The following is a 22,272-nucleotide window of genomic DNA, read 5'->3' on the forward strand; positions in this document are numbered from 1 at the left end:
TAATGGTGCTATAATTTTCATAAAACTATTGTAATCAGCGCCAATTGGATAAGTGCTACACGAAAAAAAAGCACGCTCAATACTTATATTTAAATATTAATTGGTCTAAAAAAAATTTCGAAGAAAGGCTATATATACGCCATACTTTGTTGCCATTGAGAATACGGAAAACAAAAATTATATTCGTAAAAAATATATTTTATACTTATATTTGAAAATAACCAAATTTTAAATAATCAAATTTTTAAAATAAAATTATATTATATAAATATATAAAATAATAAAAATGAAAAGTTACTAAAAAAACACATTATATTCGTAAATAAAATTGAATTTTGAAAGAGGTTCATGCTATGACATTATTTCGTTGAATTATTTATTTTTGAATAGACCTTTTTCACATTTTTTTTAAATGAAAGTAAAAGTCTTGATAAATGGGCTAATTTTTTTCTCCGATTTTTTTGGAGCCATATGACCGAAAAAACAGACAATGAAAATCATTAAAATTCAAATTGGCGAAAACGATTCGGAAACACACGAAGTTACACGAATGTCTTTTTGACGTCATTTAAAGTTGATAATAATGATATATTAATACGACTTGACACTGTTTTATTGTCATTGCTTGTCGGATTGTTATAACAGATCACGTGTGCGGTGGAGCCAAAAAAAATCGTTTTAAATTATTTCAAATATAGTGACTTTTTTACAATTTCTTTCATAGTGTTTTTATTGTTAAAAATACGTAATTTTCGAGTTACAGGCTCTACTCGACCTTTATTTTCATAAAAAATTATCAAAAAGTATTTCTGTTTTTCATGAAAAAGGTCTATTGCTTCTATATAAATTATTTGTAGATCTGTTTGTTAAAAATCCACGGTTTGTGATAATCATTTGAATTTGAGTCTGTAAAACAATTTATATGTTAAAAAGCCAATTGCCAAAAGACGTAAACAAGATTTTCTATCTACCTTAAACCTTTATTTCAATGAAACTGTCTATTAGCAAACCTAACTATCTTTCATCCTAAATATAATATATATAGGTATAACTCTATATTATTGTTGATAAATTAACCAAATTATGTCTTTTATATACGATTGAAGCGTCAAATATGTGTTTTGCAAAAGAATGTCGTATGTTTTTTTTTTAAAAGCACGTTGTTCAGTTATGAAAACTGAACAATTAAAACTTTTAAAATTTTGAAGCAAAAAAATTAAAATATTGTTGCACTATATTATGTGTGTGAAACTTTAATAATGAATGCTATTAATGACTGTCAGTCAAAATTTTTAACCACAGTACTTTGTACTAAGGAAAAAATTATTTAGATCATGCAAATTCATTAGGTTGTGTAATCAAAAATGATTTTCTATTCAAAGAAATTTTCATTAAATTTTCCTTACCATTGTGAGTAGAATTATAAAGTATGTATTGAACAGCTGCCATTAATTCAAAATTAGACTCGTTCTTTTATGCAATTTAGTAATCTGTGGGATATATTTACGTAGCTTAAGTGTATTAAGGTGTATTTTCTTTCATGCTGACGCTTGACGCTGAATTTTTAAAATTAGGTCACGTGATTTAGGTCTTGCTGCTATCTGGAAAAAAACTTAGCAGAGTCACATTGTAATATAATTGATTTGACAGTACCGGCTAAATACAATTTATATTCAACTATCGAAGAAATATAATATTTAAAATATAACTATAAAATATTTTAATTACAAACAATGAAATTCTCCGAAGTTTATCATTACCATACCTGTGTTTTATTAAAAATGAAGCTAGGGAATTACTCTTAGTATATATACCTCGAGATATCGACTTTCGATATTGATAAAAAATTGTTGTCACTCATTATCATGAGATTACATCTTTAGACTGTAATTGTAGGAGTTGAGTATAATTAATTTATTTCATTTGATTAATCAAACGTCAGTATGAATTTAGAATTATAGTCAGCACGAAAGGTGCTGTAATTAATTTTATGAGTTAATGCAATCGATACAACTATGTAAGTTATTCTTGGGATACTGTTTGGGCATTACGGTTTAAAATGTGTAATTCAATATGATACCAAATTAATATAGTTTAGGCTAATATGGGTTTAATCATTTTTTCTTATTAAGAATTTTGTCAAAAATTTCGGAGCTATGATATAAAAGTAAAAGTTACGATATTATTTGAAATATTTGGAAGTATTCAAATTACCCGCAAACAAACAGTTTAATTTAGCTTAAATCCGTTCTAATTGACCGATATTATTTCCGCATCTGTTATTTTAACATAAATCTTTAAGGTTGTTCCAGTGAGATGGTTACAATTCAAAGGAATACAAGTGAATTGAAAATCTCTGAACCTACATACTCTCTAATATTCTAGTCCCCGATCGATTACAAAACTTAATTATGTGAAAAAAACATGGATTAAAAAAAATATTGTACATCCTTCATTCTCTTTTCTTTTTAAACAGTGTTAAATTAATCCGTCAGAGACTGTGTTTAATTGCTAGTTTATATTTTGTTAATCAGTTAATGTTATTGTCTCCAAATAAACAAATAAAAAAATGAATAACGACCTTTGCCAAAAAAAAAAAAGATTTCATGTTCGAATTACCTTAAAATTAGTTGTACTAACATAATTGTCTCATCGATTATATTATTATTGGATAGTTAACATAAGTTTTTAATACCAAAAACAAATATTAATTTAACAAAAATTTCAACTTTTTCATTCTTTACGGTATGGGATTCTTTATGAACTTATGTTAACTATCCAATATATTATTATTGCATAAAAGAACTTCGTAAGGCGATTAATAACAGATAATAAAAATAAAAATTTCATAATAATCATAGATACCGAACCAAAAATTTTTAAGTATTTTTTATTGAACAATTTAGAATTATGCAGTAGTTTAAGGATTGTGGTACTATTCAAATAAAAAAATAGTACTTTTTACAATTTTTAGTATTTTATGTAGTAACATGAATACTACATATAAATTAAAATAATTAAAATAGTGTTTACACTAAATTTAAAACAAAAATTTATAAAATTTAAAGTTTTCAATTGTACTTGCTGTCTCAAGTACAATTTATTTAAATAGATACTTTTCGACTGTAGTTTTGGCTACAGATTTAAAATAAGAATATATTCAGAATAAATTACTTGGAAGAGTAATATTACTGAATATAAAATAAAATATTTATTAAAAAGATACTCGCAACATATTGATAATTGTCATTTCGCCATAATATATAATACAGATTCTGAAATTATTTTATAGCCAGCAGAGGTAGAGTTCAGAGACAGATTATGGAGTGTAGAGGTAAAGGAGCACAATCTCTGTGTCAAAAAAGTTACCCTAAAAATTGGATTAAATTAATATGGCATTGGTGTTCCAAAAGACATACAGTTCATACAAATACACATACACTTACACTTCGCTATATGAGCGCCATTATAGCCTCTTTATTTTAAACTATTTTGGTGCCATTTTTTGAGACAAACAGCCATAAGAGATTGTGGCCCTTCACTTCTACACTCCATAGTGCAGACGATCGTGTCTCTCTTACAGTTTGTTTAACGCATAACTTCGCGCATCCTGTACATCGTGACTTCGTGTTCAGGATTTTTACCTACTGTATAGCGTCTCATTTACTCCATACATATATGTGGCCATATGAGCGTTGAGCGCGAAGGAAACCAATTCCACTTCTCTTTGATTTCTTTCTTCCCTTGAGACGCTGGCTATACAGTAGGTAAAAAATCCTTTTATATATGCATAAGAAAAGTTGTTATGGACATCAATGTGTAAAACAAAGAAAGAGAGACATCAAATAATGTGTGTTTAATATTAATAAAACATTAACAAGTATATTCATACGAATTCCAACATACGTTGAGTGAATATTATGATCTAAGTAGTGTTGGATCAAAATCCCCACCACTGAAAGTCACAAAAATAAAATAGTATTATCCATTATATAAAATGGAATTTTTTACGTGCTGTAACTTTTACAATACTTTTTGACTGATAAATCTGCAAGGCTTGCGCGAAGCTTACTTGCACAATTTTAATATGTTAATAGTATCTTTTTTCAATTAAAAATTATTTTCTACAAAACAACGGAATGCTGATATAAAGTTATAAATACGAAATAAAGTATTATAAACATTTTTCAACAATATAGTAAAAATTTCTTGAGTTTTTATTAGATCTAGAAAAGAACCTATTTGAAAAATCTTCAAAGATTTCTAGTTACATTACGATGTAGCTTTTGTAGTCTCTCATAAGTTTTTTTTCTTATCAGTTAAAACAGTATGTATAATGTCCGATTTTTTTCAAGTATGTTTAAATAATTTTGAAGTTGATGATTTACAATTAAAAATGAATTGAAATTCATGGACATTTTTCTGATTCTTTGAATCGATGTTATTTTTGCTATGAAATCACGGTGTTATTGTGTAATTTTATTAAGCAAAAAGAGATTATATTGCCTGTTAGTCCTTCTCCAATTTGAATCATTTAATATAAAAATTAATGCGCATTTTCTTTAATATCTCCTCGAAATGTGACAATCAGAAAATATATACAGTTCTAGAATGGAATAACTTCTCGTTTTAAACTAGCACAGTCTTCGTAATCATTCAAGATTTCATCATCAGAGTACAATCGTATACAATCTTGAGGAAGATTTAACTGAATTGACCAATCACTTTTCCTTTCATATTTGAATACAATAACTTATACAATACTTTTTAATTTAAATTACGAGTTGTTTTTGTTACAACTAAATTTTACGCTAATCAACTATACTGCTATTTTTACAGAATTTAGAATAAAACTCAATTATGTACAAAAAACCGCGACTTGCGAATAATATCAAACATTCACTTAAATTCGATACTATAAGTAACTTTTTTCACCGTCCAGTTACTAATATTCTACAAAATTTACAAATCAAGCATGACAAATTATAAAATTTATTCTAATAATAAATATAATAAATGATAAAAACGATACCGTAATCAAATTGCTAGCACTCTAAGTCGTTCTTCAATGAAACTCACCTCTTGAAAGTTAGGATGCTGTTTGATGACAACTTCTAAAAATTTACAAGCTACTATCAATCTGCCGAGACTTCTCTCAAGACGCAAAGATCCAATAGTTTGGATATAAATATTCTATTCCATTCTGTATCGTATCTAGGCTTATATAGATGTATGTATGTATGTCGCAGTCAACTAGCTTATTTACCCGTTCAATTAACAGCCTAGCCTTTTATTAAACAGCACCGTTCAACTAGCGACCTGAAGGCTATCAGTTATTCAATCAAACATCTAAGCAAATAAAATGCCGAATTTGAGGTTGGCAAGGAACAATATAATTATTTGTCAGTTTGGATTTCTTTCAAAAAATTTCTATTCAAAACTAGTTTTCACAGAAAAAGTTACGCTATTTGATCTAATGAGTACCAAATAACAATATATTATATTTTAAATTTCATCTTTTTTTTGTCAAATGGTCATCCTTTTGTATGAATGGTCTAAGCACCAGCTAGCTAGTCAGTTCATTAAACATTGTATTAGACGCTACGGCTGAATATTATTATTATGGCTAATTAAGTCAGTTGGCTGTAACATATCTACAACATAAATGGAGATTTCGCCCTCCCCATACATCCACTAAATATGGGATCGTCAGAGATTCCCAGAGCGTATTGATATCCATTGTTGGACGAGCACAATTTAGCATGTCCTATGTCTTCTGCGAAATCCCAATTATAAACGTGAACGAGTCGCAAACGCTTTTTGTTTTAAAATATCACAGAGCATCTTGTAGGAGTTGGTGCAATTGCTGAAATGCTGTATTAAAGATGCAAACGAGTTCACAACAAATCCAACTTTTGTGTTTGCGACTGAAAATATAAATATTCAATTACGCAACAATTTAGTTAACGCTAAACAAATAAACTATTTTTCTGAATGTCACAATAATTTAAATAAAATATTTGAGGGCTTTAAGTGTGTTACTGCTGTTTCATAATTTTTTACAAATCATTTTTTTAATTAAGAAAAAGGATGAAAAATACAATTATAACTCTAGATAATATTTATAAATTTATAAACTTATGGATGTGATGGGGACATTATAAAAAAAAAGATGTGGGTGGGTATTGTGCACAAATTAAATTTTAAGCTTTTTATAACCGTTCATAAAAGTAAATTGAAACATTAACAAAATGTAAATTTATATAATTAATTAAATATAATGTTATTTCAAGAATTGTTGTTTTTGTACTTCTTACCTTTATCGAAATCTTTGCAGAGTGATGAAATTTATTACTTGTAAAGTTGTCACATAATTGGAAGATCTTCTGAGCCAAAATATCTTCATATAATCAATTTATTAAGAAGTGAGTAAAGTATAAGTTGATGACACTGATGACGAATGTAGCTTCTTCGTCGTTGCTGCTAAGTGTGAAATTTTTGGTGTTGTCAAGAAATATATACTAATTTACGCCATTTTTTGCTGCTAAAAAATATATTTTGAATTTATTATTTATTGTCAAAAAATTCATATTGAATCTGAATAGAAATCACATCACTCAATCATTTTCTCTCACACGTTAAATAAAAAATTTTTTCATTTTGAAAATTATATTTTTTTTATTGATTTTTTGATTTAAACTAGACAAAATATTATAATAAATTAACATTTGATTTTTGTAGCAAGATGAAAATTAAAAAGTTTAATCATCATTATAATATATTAATGTATGTTTAATTGTATATTACTTTTTAAAAAGTTGTTCCTTTTAATTAAAATTGTTTATTTAATTTTAAATTTGTTTTAATTTATTAAAGTACACAGAATAATTGTATTTTATTTTTTATTTTATAATTCTTAATTAATAATAATATTGCTCTTTTCTGAGTTTAAGGTACATAAGCGATCATTGTCTCTTATTTTTAATTATTATTCTTTTTTTTAATACCGTTGGAATACTAAATAATAATATAAGTCGACAATGAATAGACAAAAAAATTATGTAAAAATAATTTTAAAAAGTTAATTATAGAGATCTCGAAAATATAAAAAAACATATATTTTCGAAAATAATATTATCGACCCGTCCACGAAATGATATTTTCGTATGCTTTAAACGATATGGTGGAAGAACCAAAATATTTATGAGCATTAGAAATTAGATTTGCAACAACGTAAATAGCCGCTATTATAAAAAACCAATCGTCTTGCTCAAAACACAAAAATTTAAATGAAATTAGAATTATGCCGATCGCCGATAATTTTGAAAAAGGGGAAATAATAATGGGTTTTCCTCATATTCTTATAGACTACAAGCCCATGCTGAAAATTTTCGGGTGAAATGACCCATAGGAATCCTATAGAAAAAGATGCTTTTATATGTAAAAGTAAGTTTAAGCACCATGGCGTCAGTTTTGAGCGGTACAGGTGAGAATATAAATGTCACACACCTCGGTATCTAAACCTTGCACCACGAAATATGTACGCCGTTCGTGTTACTAAGGCTGCATAAGTATTCGAAGCGAATTACATAAATGCCGTACAGAAATAAGTCCGGTAACTTCAGTACCGAAAGTTTAAAAAAATTTTTGATCTCGCGTCAATTTCCGAAGCCCTACGTGATTTATTTCTGTACGGTATTTAATGTTTTCACTTCGAATACCTATGCAAAGTTAGTATCCAGCAACGCTGTACATTTTATATGTTGCAGGGGTGAGATACTTTTACATATCCACCATATTTTTTAAAATGATTCCTGGTGGGACATTTCACCCGAAAGATTTCCTCATGGGCTTGTAGACTATGAGGATTTTAACAGGCTTACTCATACAATTTTAACTCGTTGGTTAAAATTGTTGAATAGCCCTATGTTTTTAGTGAAATTTCCCAAAAAAAAAAGTTAAGAATACAAAAATTATTTAACAGTATGCAAATTATAAGCATGAACAAAAACCTAGCGTAAAACGTAAAAGTTTTTTTTTTACTTTTCTGAGTTATCTTAAACGAAACGGAAAACTTATACTTTCGAAAACTCGTCGACGGGATTATTATCAAAGGTTATTATAATAAAAATAGGTTATGACCACCCACATATAAACCTGTTTAGTTACAAAAATTATGAATATTTTTGGGCCCATAACCTGTAAAAATTGTATATAGTATCTTGTTTATTATAAAATTGTATTAACTTTTTTAATGAATTAATTTGTATTATATTTAATTATAAACAAAAAATGATTTGTTGTATGAAACGTAATTTTCAGGCTCTGTTGTAGGGGACATATTTTTTTGGGGTTATAAAAAAAGTTGCTATGTACATTTCCTTTTTAAAATACAAGTGCAATGAAGTATATACTTAGTAAAAATAAATGTTGAGGTATTTTTAAAATTAGTTATACAAACACAAAATTTTTAATCATTCGCACAATTCATATGGATATCTGTTATGTCGTATACAAAACTTGTTCAGTCAAAAATGCTCCAAAATAATATATACAGAGTTGGGAAATTTTGAGTAGATAATGATTTACAATGTCAAAAAAGTTTATAAATAATATAATATCCAAACATTTTATATTATGTTGCTGTTATGAAAATGGAAGGAGGCCTCATTATACCTCTCACTGTCTTTCATTTTGTCCCTTAAATTATGTGTTTTCCATCGTTTATCTATGATACAATGTAATAACCCGTCTTAAACTAGTAGCTTTATCATCGTTTTTCATGACTATCAATTTTTATATAAAATAAATTAAATTATAATATAAAATGACACTTTAATATGAATTAGCAAATATTAATGTTGCATTTTTTTTAAACGCCAGTATACGTTCCGAACTCTGAATATACATCACAATATGCTATTGACATATTTTCACCATTGAATTGTGATTTTCATTTTTACACTAAGGCAAGTATACATTATTTTATTTCTATATAAGTGGGAGGGTAGTAGGTTGTTGGAGAAATTTTATTACTTTATCAAATAATGTTAACTGATGTCATTTAAAAATATTTTGTTATTTATTTACGTGCAACGTAAAAAATACTTTATAAAAATGAAAAAAAAATTCGTAAAATATAAATAATTCTAACTCTAAAATTAGATGGGCGGATGGATTTTTTTTTAAATCAAGTCTATTCTAGAGATCTTAGTGATCTGATCTGAGATTTTTTGAGATAGCATTTATTTTAAGTTATAATTAATCACACATCAATTAATCAATTATAAATATTTTTATCTAGCACTCATATGTTTAGCATTTTTATTTTTAAATACAATTTAAAGTTCACCATACATTGCAAGCAAAATTTATTTGACTATGTGCTTTTTTATTTCTAAAAAGTGTAAAAAATATTTATACTTTTTATGGAATCGAGTGACATATTAGTTCAAAAAAGCGTGTTTACTGAACTATTTGCCTAAAATTCGAAAAATGAATTTTGGTTTACTCAGAAGTCACCAAAATTTAATAATTAATTATATATAATCATATTCCATAAATTATAAATATGATAATTATTAATTTTTTTAATTAATTTGATTTTGCTGATTATTTTTTAAATTTTTATCAAAGTAATTTTGTCGTAATGATTAATATACTGTTTATGTGCATGGAAATGTAAATTTTAAGAAGATGAAGGAAAATTTTCAATTTTCTGTAATAACACTAACAAATGTCTTTTATGTAATACATTTGCTATCGAAACTACTTGTAAATTACGTTTCGTTGCTCTACTCCCCAATAAATCGCTATCGTCAAAGTTTAATTAAGTTTTTCTTAGTCTTCTGTTAAAATAAGGGAGGAAGCGAAATGAAATATATAAAATTAAATTAATTTTTTATTTACAATTAAATTAAACTATCAATAAAATAGTATCTAAATTAAATATTCAAATAAACATTTATTAGAGTTAGAGTTATTCACAATAAGTACTCATTATCAGTACAGTAAAATACATGAAATAATTTTACTGTAATGTCGTAAATAAATGCATCCAATAAATTACTCTTAAAAAATCAGACCATAAAATTATAAGATGCGCTCTATCATGCTGAGCCCATTTTAAGTATGGGTAAATTAATTAGACCCGTCGAATGAGATAGAAATGCTTTAATGAACTCATAAAACCAATGTATCTCTTCGAAATCGGGTTGTTTATTTATAATGCATCCTATATTTACCAACAAATGAGTCATTCTGTCATCTTTCTAATCGATTATGTAAATTCGTTTTTTATTTTAAGTTTCAGAACACTTTTTTAATACAAGAGTGAGGATGATTGAGATCTACATTAAACCGAAATTAATTAAAAAAATTTAATCACTTTCAAAAGGCATATCTTTCTAATGAAACTTCGCGATATTGAATCACCTAACGTTTGTCTATACACCCGAAAATTTAAGTCCAATCCTATATACAATTTGTAACTTAATTTAGGAAAATACACAGGTCAGTGGTATATATAGTGATATTATTGAGGGGTACGAAAGTACCATTGAGGAGACACCGATATAATTTTTGTACTATTTTCCTCAGTTTTTAAAAAAAAAGTCGCAATTTTTGTGGGACGTACGCTCTCCTACCCCGTGTAGCGACGTTTATGGATACATAAATTATAGGGTATTCATTCATAGTGAACGGATTGCAAACGTAAATTTTGTTGATATTCAAATTGGTGCGTTCTGATTAAAGGATGTATCTCCAAAAATGTTTTGTATTCTACTCCAGAAGTGACATCTTTGTACTTCGTACTTGTACAATGATATAGTCTAAAATACAATAAAAATATTTTTGGAGATAAGCCCTTTTATCACAACACGGAAGTTGAGTGCCTCATCTTAATGAAGAGTCGATTGTAATCATTTCGGTTTTTTGAATTTTGTCCATTCCTCAATTATTGAATTGTAATAAGAAAATTTTGACGTGTGCAGTTGAAGTATTCATTGCACCTGCAATTAGCATCTCGTTAATATAATCTCATCAAATATCGAATAAAACTCTTTATTTATCGTTATAATTACTATGACCATTCTGCACTTCCAGTATATGGTCGTGATTTTAACTTAAAAAATTTTTTAATTTTTTACATTTTTATCAATGGAAATATTTAAATAATAATCATTATTCATTAAAAAATTGTATAAAAAATTGTGTATAAATAATAAAATGCATATGGAATAAAAAATATATTATATATATTTTTATACTTATTAATAAATATTTGCGATAAAAAATTCATATTTTTACGCAAATATAACTTTTAAATTCTTTGTATTGTTTTGCATTTCACCTAAAATATATATTTCTATTTTTTTTTCTTTGTGTTATATTACTATAAAGCTTTAGAGCTTTTTATACAAGAGATCTCTATAGAGATATAGAGCTTTTTATACAAGAATTTAGGTGTGACAAGGGAAGAATTATTGAAAGCGTGCATATTATAGATTAGTTTATAAATAGTTTCAAAAACTTGAAAATATGATCTAATGAGTTGTTCGTTGTATAATGACTTTTCTTTATCAAGCTCGTATTGATGATATTTTACAGAGAAAATTTATATTTGACCATACTTTCAATTAGACAAACTTTAGTTTTTGTAAAGAAGTGAAAGAATTTAGCAGAATTAAAAAAATACAAATTTTACTATTCAAATATTTTGCTTTCTTTAAAAATTAAAATCAATTCAAAAATAAATTTATTGATTATCACACACTAAACAAGTATATAAGTAACTTTTAACTGATCTGTAAAATTGTTTATTTTTCCGAAACCACTCTTTTTTCTACAGGTAAAAAACTAAAACTCAGAATATTGCCTTCAAAACTTCGGTAAATCGTATGAAATTTCATCTTCTTTGATGAAAGTAGTTAATAATTTTTTAATTGTCGGCAAATATATTCGTCGATTGTTTGAATAGTTTCAAGTTTATTCTATACAGTTATAATTATACTAATATTAAGGGAATTCTAATTTTTAAAATGTATCATGTAATGTAAGTTTCTCTATTGTAGATTAAATTCTTGGATTTATTGATTTATTTATATTTACAATGATAATATAAATTAGGAAAAATTATTTACAGATTTTATATTCTTAAAAATTGTAATTTAAGCTTTTTCTTCAATAATGAATGCTTTTAACTGTAATTGATCACTAATTGCTCTTTTTCAAAAACGAAGAAGGTTTTTTGTTATTTACTATATCTTTAAATTCGGCGAGAAGATTCTACTTATTGTTATAAGTGTGTGATAATCAAAATTTCACTCATTGTCAAAAAAGAAAGTATCTGTTCAATGTAATGTTCAATATAGTGAATATGTTTAATCACTGATTAATGAGTCAACTCTTTCCTTCACTATAAAGCACACATTTTGAGTTTAGAACTATTTCATTTGTCATATATCACTTTCTTCTTTATCTTATAATAACATAAAATGAGCGAGTGCTATGAAAATTAATAGATAATCCGAAATATAAATAATAATCCTAAAAGTAATGATTCTTTGGCTTCTTAAGCAATTAAATACAAAAATGGGAAAATCATGCAATGAAATTTGTCACATATTTATAGTGGAAACTTTTTAAAATAAGGATTATTTAGTGAGACTTTGGACATGATTATACGCTTCACCCGTACTTTTGCGTATTAACTCTCACGAAATTAATTTTAGAATCCTACCCTCAATCTGATCTTAAATATATGACTAACCTTGTTTATAGTATAACTTAAAAACGGTGCGAAATAGACGATAAAAAAAAAATTAGAAAAATTGTTTGAAGAAAGTTGAAAATTAAAAATTAACTTCTAGTCGCTAACCATGGATGATCTAATACATCCTCTGCACTGAATCGTAAACTTGGTGTTAATTGTAACATATGTTGAATTAATTCTTTCGCTAACGGTGATACCTCAGACCAATAATCATCAGGAAATTCATATTGACCTAACAAAATTGCATCAAATAATTTATCTTGATCATTATCCGTACTAATAAATGGAGGAAAGCCACACAATAAAATATATAATATGACACCAGCTGCCCATACGTCGATTTTTAATCCATACCCTGTTTCAGCTAAAATTTCTGGGGCAACATATGTAGGTGTACCACATACTGTATATAAAGGACCCTGAACTTCACATGCTAAACCAAAATCACCTAACTTTAAACATTTAACACGATCACCTTCCAATTCAACTAATAGATTTTCTGGTTTTACATCTCGATGTACAATATTCATATTGTGTAAATACGCTAAAGCAGATGCTAGATGACTGATCATTAATGCAGCTTGATCCTCGGAAAAAGTTTGTGCAACAGTAATTGCATCGAATAAATCACCACCTGTAAAAAAATGCAAATCTACAAATGTTGTGGCGGTATACAAAAAATAAAATGTGTGTGCTTATGTACGTGCGTGAGAAGTTACACTTCTTCGGTAAAGCTTAAAGAAGTATAACTTCAAAAATTTTACAAAAAGAAGTTTCTTACATAAAGTGGAATTAATAATAATTAGGTACTACGTTATGATTATTAGCCGCTTCGTACTTTAAACTTAAAGAAAAATTGTCGAGAATTTTTCAAAAGTAGAATAAGGTAATTTAAGTTCGAAAACACAAAATCATTTAGATGATAGATTTTTAGTATGAGTTTTTGGTAAAAATAACTTTTATGTTATGATAAAAAATCACTACTTTATTTGTTATAAAAGATGAAGACGAAAAAATACACTAACCTTTTACTAATTCAACCACTAAATATAACATATTTCTAGTATCTTGTTCTTCTATTAGTGACATAATTCGTGGATGATTGACTTGTCTTAAAATTCGTACTTCATTTTCAACCATATCCTCCTAAATAGACAAAAACCACATGTTAAATACGTGAATAAAAATATTTCCTTTAAAAATTTATTACCTTTCCTTTACATTTTGATTTATCGATAATTTTTAATGCAAATTCTTGCCCACTTTGTTTATCTTTACATACTCGAACAACAGCAAAATTACCTAGAAAAAATTCAATGAATATATGCATATAAAATTCACTCGCTGTCTCAGTTATAGAGGTTGCTATGACGATTAAACTGAAAGAACGAATCCTGGACATAGAGGTTTGCTTCGTCTCACTAACAGAGATTCACTACCAAAGTATTGGCACCTCAGCATGAGTTCCAGTTAGGGAGGTTTTTCATTCATCCAGGTCCCACTTAACCAAGATTCACTGTATATATTTTCATCAATTAAAAATTAAAAAATTTTTTTAATGTTAAGTTAATTCGTTCCTTCCCCCTCCCACTTTCATAACAACTTTAATAATATAACAGACTCGTTATAAGTAAATAATCTACATACCATCACCAATGGTTCTTCCAACGTTATATTTAGCACGTAAATTCGGTGGTAATGGAATATCATTTTCTTTACTTAGTTGTGTTAACAAAGAATTTCCATCATCAGTATTTATAATATCATTTCTAATATTGTGTGTTTTCTTTGGCATTTTTGGTTTTGGGCCAGATCTATAACAAATATCTAAAATTAATTGTAAATCATCACAAAACTTTATTAGAGTTTTTTGGAAACGATGTCGCAGAATCTTTTCGAAATATTACTTTAAACTTTTGATTGAGAACTACTTCACCACACTCTGAACAGAATAAGATAAAACATACCTATGTTTCAATACAGGTGTTTTCTTATACTGTTGAATAGCTTTACTCTCTTCAAATTCCAATTCGAAATCATCTTGACTGTAACGTTCATTACCATATACAAAGAATACATCATCATTCTCAAAGAATTGTGATAATGTTTGCACAGGAGTACCAGCCAATGTGAATACACGGCGAACAGCACCCGAATCTAATCGAACAGCATCTGTGATTGATGCTAATGCTTGATCCATATTTGCTGCATTACGTTTGTTTAATAATAATCTTAAAACCTACCAAAAAAAAAAAATATGTCTTAGAAAAATTTATACCAAATTATTTTTTTTAAATATCCGATTTGACTAGATCTCTGTACAAGGTTATTAACAGTACTCTCCCCACTATAACGTTGTTTTTATAAAGTAATTTTTTCGTCCACATTAAAGATTTTGGGCTGGCGAACAAGAAAACTGTTTCAATAGTTGTTAGTTTTGTTAAGAGAAACGTTTTCTTAATCTATATGTTTTGCTCTATCTATAACTACGGTTCAGAGAGATCAAATTGTTAGCAAACTGTTAGAGATAGAACAAATCCTGTAAATAACCTAAATGTTTCTCATAAAATACCAACAACTTTTGTCCGAAACATTTTCTCGAAAGCCCACTACCGAGCGGGGCAAAATTTTTGACCGCTGTATATCAAACTCTCTATCATTCGAACAAATAACATTCAGCTCATATTATTAAAACTAATATTAATTTTAATTTTTCATTAACGTTTGTTATCTTATACAGAGGTAGTCTTATTTACGTTATTTGCACACAATAATTAAATATTTATGCAAATACGTGACTGTATATAAAATTATATTGTAAAAGATAAGGACCACTAATAAAAGAAAATATATTTATCTCTTAACAAATATTAAAACAGAAACTTACAATGGGGAATACAAATTACCGATTTTTTTCGTTTTTTTTTTTTTTTTTTTTGTCTCTTTTTACTATTTTGAGCAATATCATTGGGATGGTCTGGTTCGGTGTCCATGAGCAATATTTCGAAACTGCAAATGATCTGCGGTTCATATATTACGCTTGTTATTGATACTTTACGTTTACCTGGCGCAGTACCTGCCCCACCTGTGAATCCCAGTGAGACTAATCATTCCCGATAAAACTATTATAGACGATACGTTTAAGCAATGTAACTAGATGGGTCAAATTTGTGCTCAAAATGTGTCACCAGCTTTTGGACTATATATAAGCATTAATATCCATGGACAAGCAAAAAATAATAAAATTATTATCAACAGGAAATTACAAATTAACCATATTAAAAAATATTATTAATAGGTAATTGATAATTAAAATTTTTTTAATTAATAAAATTAAAGCGTGAATGTTGATATTAAAAATGTTATTTAAATACTAAAGGTACTGAGCCTTTTTAAAATGTTAGAACTATTTTTCTCTTTTTTTCTTTAGTTATCAATACATAGTATAAAACAAAGTCACTTCCTGTCCCTATGTCCCTATGTATGCTTAGATCTTTAAAACTATGTAACGGATTTTGATGCTGTTTTTCTATCAGATAGAGTGATTCAAGAGGAAGGTTTTTATGTATAAGTTTGTTTATACATGCATAATTTAGTAGAGAAACACTGATAATTTTAGAGGTTAATGTGATTTCGACGAAATTGTGAACAAAAGAAGGGTAAGTGACGGCATATGAAGCGACGGATTTAAGCGTTACAAACTAGAGACAAACTTAGTATACCTAAATATATATATATCTATGGTATAAAAAAGCGCTGAATACGATCGTGACAAATAAAGTAAGGAGTCAATCGGCTATAATTTCAAACGATGAATTTTTTATCCTTTAAAACATAGGATATAAAAAAGAAAGATTCCTTAAGGAAAACATAAGGTATAGCACTAAACACTGAAATCGCACCTTACGCAACCAAGTCATTACTTTTTCACAAATATTTAATTGCACCATTACATATAAACAAAACTTTCAAAACCACGTAGGAGCTAACTAGTTTCAATTAAACAGACGAAAAGGAACTATTTCTATTTTTCGTATGTTTATTATAATTTTTTTTTCTATTTTATTATCATAAGAAAATATTTAAACAATGCAATGTTTATATTTGAACTTGGAATATTTTTAATCAATTATTATATAAAGCATAAAAATTATAACAATAAATAATGAATAAGACCAACCGACCCCCATTTATGTACTTTAGTTTCTTACACAATACTTAAAAAAATTTTGAAATAATGACAATAAATTTTATGACATATAAAGGATTACTAAAATAAAATTTGATAAATCATTATTACTTATTTACGTAATTACGTATGCGTCTAAATTAAATTAGACGATTCAAATGACGTAACTTTATCAGATTCTAGAAAAAACAATATTAAACAAATGCTTGTAAAAATGAATTTTGGTAAAAGTTTCTGAAACTGTGGATTCTAATCATCCCCGCGGCCCCGTTTAGTAATTAATTACGCAATCACCAACTATCAAAAAATTCAAACATTTTTTCAATTCATTCAAACACAATTTTTGAAATATAAGATATCAAAATTCAAACATAGACAAAAATTTAACTTTTCGGGAGCTTATATTTAGCGTATTATTCGCCTGAGCAGCAAAGTCACTGAATTACTTTTTGTGTTTTCCTTATGACTAAAATGAAAGATGAAATTTTTCACTAAGGTGATTATAAGCTGTTATTTTAGATGAGTCTTTAAAAATACAATACAAGTCATTCAGTAAATTTTCTCTGAGACAAATATTGTACCAGACATACAGACGTTCCCGAAATCACAAAATATTTTTCAAAGATCAATATTTCGAGCCATTATATTGCTCGGCAAATGGCCATTCTTTTGTACGAATGGCCCTGAGCATCAGCCAGCCAGTTCATTAAATTTTGTATTAGATGCTACGACTGAATATCATTCAGGCCGCTAGTTAAACGGAGCCGTTTAGTAAAAAGGTTAGGCTGTTAAACGAAAGGCTAATTAAGCTAGTTAGTTGCGACATATACACAAGAAAGTATACACAAAAAGAAATAGTATTCCAGTTTGAAAACACTAACAACTGATAAAAATGTTATTTCACATGAAATTTTAATGACAAAGGTAAATAATTTAATTTTAAAATTTAATTCCTTCAAATGTGCGTTAAAGTTTATAATAATAGCTGCGGTTGTGTGCAATATGACGAACTAATTAAATAAATCATCGAATATTATTAATGTAAACTTTTCTGGATTTGGATAAAGCTCCTTGTACGAGGTAAATCAGACTTTTAAACACAATATCAAAATTAATTAAATTAAATTAATTACAAAAACACGAAAATTGTTATATTTTAGTGAGCTATATACATAGGAATTAAAAAAAAACCGTCCTATGAACCGAATTTTTGTGTTTTAAAGCTGTTTATCAGCAACAGGATTTCGCTATCAACAATGTGAGTGAACCTTGTGAATAAAAGTTAGCTTAGTCCTGGCCTAAACGTTCACTATTTAATACTTAGCATTTTAAAAATGATTAAAAATTATGTCAATTTTTTCTAAAATATTTATCGTAAATTAAAAGTAACCATGGACTGCATAAATCGAAATTTTATTATAAATTTTAAACATAAATGCATATTTTACCTTTCGTGGTTTAATACCATTACGTATTAGTGTTACAATTCGCGGACGGACACAATCCGATTGTGATGTATTAATTCGGGGTAACGATGATTGATGGTTTAATGATTTTTCATACGATGACGATGTGATTGACGATGATCGTGTACTTGTTTTTGATCCAGCTGACACTGATTTACGCATGGATGTCGATAATTTGTTGTAATCTAAACGTTTAAACGTTTCACCTTTACCAAGGCATACATACGCCTTACCATCTTCTAAATCGTCCAACGAAGAAACCTTTTTAAAAAAAATGTCATTTGGTAATGTTTATTTAATTACTTCAAATGTTTAACGGTGATTGAAATTACCTTTCTACCATCCATATTATAAATTGAACGAACTCCACTTGGTAAATTTACATGATCGACTAATGTTCGTGTTAAATCTGCTGTTAAACTGTCAAATGACCTAAAATCAACCGGAAATTTTTTAGAGAGGATAATCAAATAAGCAAAAATAGCGCTTTTTTCTTTAATAATAAAATTTGTGGGTAGCAGAGCTCCATCACTCATATTTTCCCTTCACTAGATTCTTATTATTATATGGTTTTATTGGTTCATTAGATTTTTTAATTATTAGCATTTGTGTCTTTTCATGAGGCCGTCTACAAAAAAATGGATAATCTAATCTCGGCTGCACACGAATATCACTACGAATTGGTCCCCGAGGTGCCTGGTGTCCAGGACAGACGAAAGGAGCGAAATACGCTACATATTCTCTTAAAACTTCAAGAGGAGAGGTGTATACTGTCCGTTCTGGGCATCAGATACCTTGGGGCCATTTTCGTAGTGATATTCATGTTTAGCGGCCCCGAAAACCCTCGTGTAACAAGTTTCGATGAAATATGTTACGTATTCTCGTAAAACTCCAAGAGAAGATGTGACATTTTTGTTGTGATATTCGAGTTCAACGGCCACGAATACCTCCGAGTAACAAGATTAGTCTCATTTCCATCGATATTTGGTTACCAGCTTTTCATTTCTATTTCATCGCTTTTGATCACAAAGTTTGCAAAAAACCGCATCCCGATCCATCTTACTGCTCACAAAGTCGATAGCTGACCCGTTTTTAGTGCTTTATTTCTTTGTCTATAGAGGTATTTTGTATTTTTAGGTTATTGAACATATTTAATATTTACATAAAGGGGCAAGAAATGTAGCTGGGAAGTTTACACTGCTAAAAGGCACTTCTTCAACATATATTCAATTCACATATTCTTTTTCTGAATTTCAAACTAAGTATTCTAAGTTCCAGAAAAGATTTATTTCCACAAATGCATCTTTTTGCCACGAGCACCCAAAAGCTCTCACTGCTCTTCCCAGCTCGAAAACTAAATTTCGTTGACCCCAATAAAATAATTAAACAAGAGCATTTTCAATATCTCATTAAAACATTAAAAATAAAGAGCTTGAAACCGGCACAAAACCAAAAATCAACAAAGGTATCAAACAAATAATTTGAATTTTACATTAATGTTTTCTTTATATAATTTATTTGCAGGCACTGGATAGGGCTCTTAGAGAGATTAAAGCTTATATTTCAGTGAGTTAAAATGCTTCCTTTGGGTCATTTATCAAAAATCCTTTTGGAAATTAAGCGATTTTGAATAACAATCCTCGATACTCCCCAATAATTGAAATTATCGCGATTGGGTAAAACTATCCCTACATAGTTGTATTTAAATACAAAAAATTATATACAAACCTATAACGTTCCTGCATAACGGGAATAACAACACCACCAAAAAACTTATCACCATTCCGATAAAAACGTACTCGCTTCGCTTTCCGTTGCAAAGTATTAGATATAACACCACCCCCACCAGAGGGTGGTGTTTTATCTGATGTCGCAGAATTTACTGTTGATTTTTTTCTTGTTGTATTATTTTTTTGTATATTTAATTCAGTTATATCATTTTCTAAATTATCTACATCCGATACCGATGTAATACTATTACATGAAGTTGATGATATACTCCCATTATTCTCCACTTCCAAACATTTTATATTATTTGTAGTCATTTTCACAAAAAATCACACTACACACACACCGGTTTTTCACAATAAAAAAAAACCGATTTTGAGGAATTATAAACACGTATCAAATAAATTGATGAAACCCACCCAAGCAAAACCAATTTACCTTACTTTAAGAAGAAAAATATGTCAAAAATGTGTTCGTTATGCATCGATTGTTAAATAAAATTGTACATTTTTTTTTTATTCTTAAAAAAATCTTAATTTTTCATTTGATTCATTATTTTTTTTAAAGAAAACACTCGGTAAGTGTAAATTTTCGAATGTAAACTTGATGTAATTCGGTGTTATAATTCTAACCTATAACAATAAATGCTAGAAATGCATACACAAATGGTATGTATATAGTAATGTATATACTCTTTGGTATATACAATAAAACAAAGTATATGATTATTACTCATTGAATTCCTTATGCGGCTTTACTCATATTTCCTGATTTTTAATGACACTTGACAGAATTCAGAACTGACACATCATTTGTAACTCACTTGAAATGTGCAACTAACTTCTAAAGTCTCAATTATATTAAACAAAACATGAGGATTTAAACTTCATTTTAACCATTAACTAGTGCATTAACCGTATAAAAATGAATTAACAATTATTCGCTAGTGAGTAAAGAAGAATATTCAAGCAAACTCTTAATACCATGTATATGAAATATACATAGTATATTAAGTTTAGTCCCAAGTTTGTAACTTCATTAGTCCATTTCCGTGTGTCTGTCCGTCTGTCATCACGATAACTCAAAAACGAAAAGAGATATCAAGCTGAAAATTTTACAGCCTACTCAATACGTAAAAAGTGAGGTCGAGTTCGTAAATGGCCAACATAGGTCAATTGGGTCTTGGGTCCGTGGGACCCATCTAGTAACCGTTAGAGATAGAACAAAAATTTAAATGTAAAAAATGTTTCATATACAAAAATGAACAACTTTTGTTTGAATTATTTTTTCGTAAACATCACTGTTTACCCGTGAGAGCGCAAATTGTATAGTATGTATGTTATGGCTATATATACGTGTTACATGTATGTATGTTTAATATGACCGAGTAATAAACACTGTCTATACATGGTATTTCAACAATTAACTCAGTCAATTATTTGTTTTTACAATTTTTTTTTATTAACCTTTGAATATTATGTACTATAATATTTTAACAAACTGAAAAAAAAAATGGGTTAAACTCTTATAATGTATTAAATTCATATAATTGCATTGCAGAAAAGCAGTAATTAACGAATCAAATCTCAATAAATTGTGGACCATAAAGAGGAAATAAAAAATAACACAATTTGTATCTACAGATATTTATTTTTGCAGAATATGTAGAATAAATCGCTTATAAAATTACTACAAATATTTATACTAAACCAACCGGTAACAACTAATGAGCCATATTATTTGTTCGCTTGATGATAGAAAAACATATATTTTCTCACCTCAGTGCAGAAAGTGTCAACTTTCTATCCACTGTGCAGAACGAAGATGCCGCTTTCCGCCTCCGCTGGAGAGAAAAATAGTATAGACACACCACGGGAGCAAGTAAAGAATGTCTCAGATCTCATATTTGTCACCCTCGGCTTCGCCTCGGGCTACAATGAACATGATGATCTGAGGCATTCTTTACTTTTACTCCCTAGGTGATATATATACGATTAATGTATGCGTGCTTTGCTAAATTATAAAGCGATTAGTAAATACCAGCACAGCATATATCGATAGTTCATTTTTTCTTTAAGATCCATGAATATGACGCTCAGTTCTACCAAATTGCA

General features: G+C 28.1%; 1 protein-coding gene across 1 annotated transcript; it reads right to left on the reverse strand.

Moving 5' to 3' along the window:
- Positions 1 to 12,314: 12,314 nt before the first annotated feature.
- Positions 12,315 to 20,554, reverse strand: LOC123291990 (serine/threonine-protein kinase CG17528). The gene is made up of 8 exons (XM_044872487.1): positions 20,159 to 20,554; positions 18,763 to 18,862; positions 18,413 to 18,691; positions 14,743 to 15,014; positions 14,423 to 14,589; positions 13,986 to 14,077; positions 13,801 to 13,921; positions 12,315 to 13,409 (listed from the first exon to the last, which is right to left on the reverse strand). The coding sequence occupies exons 1-8, from the start codon at positions 20,473 to 20,475 to the stop codon at positions 12,862 to 12,864; spliced, it is 1,896 nt and encodes a 631-aa protein (XP_044728422.1). The 5' UTR covers positions 20,476 to 20,554; the 3' UTR covers positions 12,315 to 12,861.
- Between the last annotated feature and the right edge of the window lie 1,718 nt (positions 20,555 to 22,272).

Source organism: Chrysoperla carnea, chromosome 2 (genome assembly GCF_905475395.1).
Source record: "Chrysoperla carnea chromosome 2, inChrCarn1.1, whole genome shotgun sequence".
NCBI classification, from domain to species: domain Eukaryota; kingdom Metazoa; phylum Arthropoda; class Insecta; order Neuroptera; family Chrysopidae; genus Chrysoperla; species Chrysoperla carnea.

What these genes read in the sequence shown, in the direction of transcription:
- LOC123291990 (XM_044872487.1), bottom strand. Translation starts at nt 20,475, where the DNA reads ATGACTACAAATAATATAAAATGTTTGGAAGTGGAGAATAATGGGAGT. An exon ending in GTTATGCAGGAACGTTATAG is followed by an intron (nt 18,863 to 20,158) that starts GTTTGTATATAA and finishes GGTTGATTTTAG; the next exon opens with GTCATTTGACAGTTTAACAG. An exon ending in TGGAAGAACCATTGGTGATG is followed by an intron (nt 14,078 to 14,422) that starts GTATGTAGATTA and finishes AATTTTTTCTAG; the next exon opens with GTAATTTTGCTGTTGTTCGA.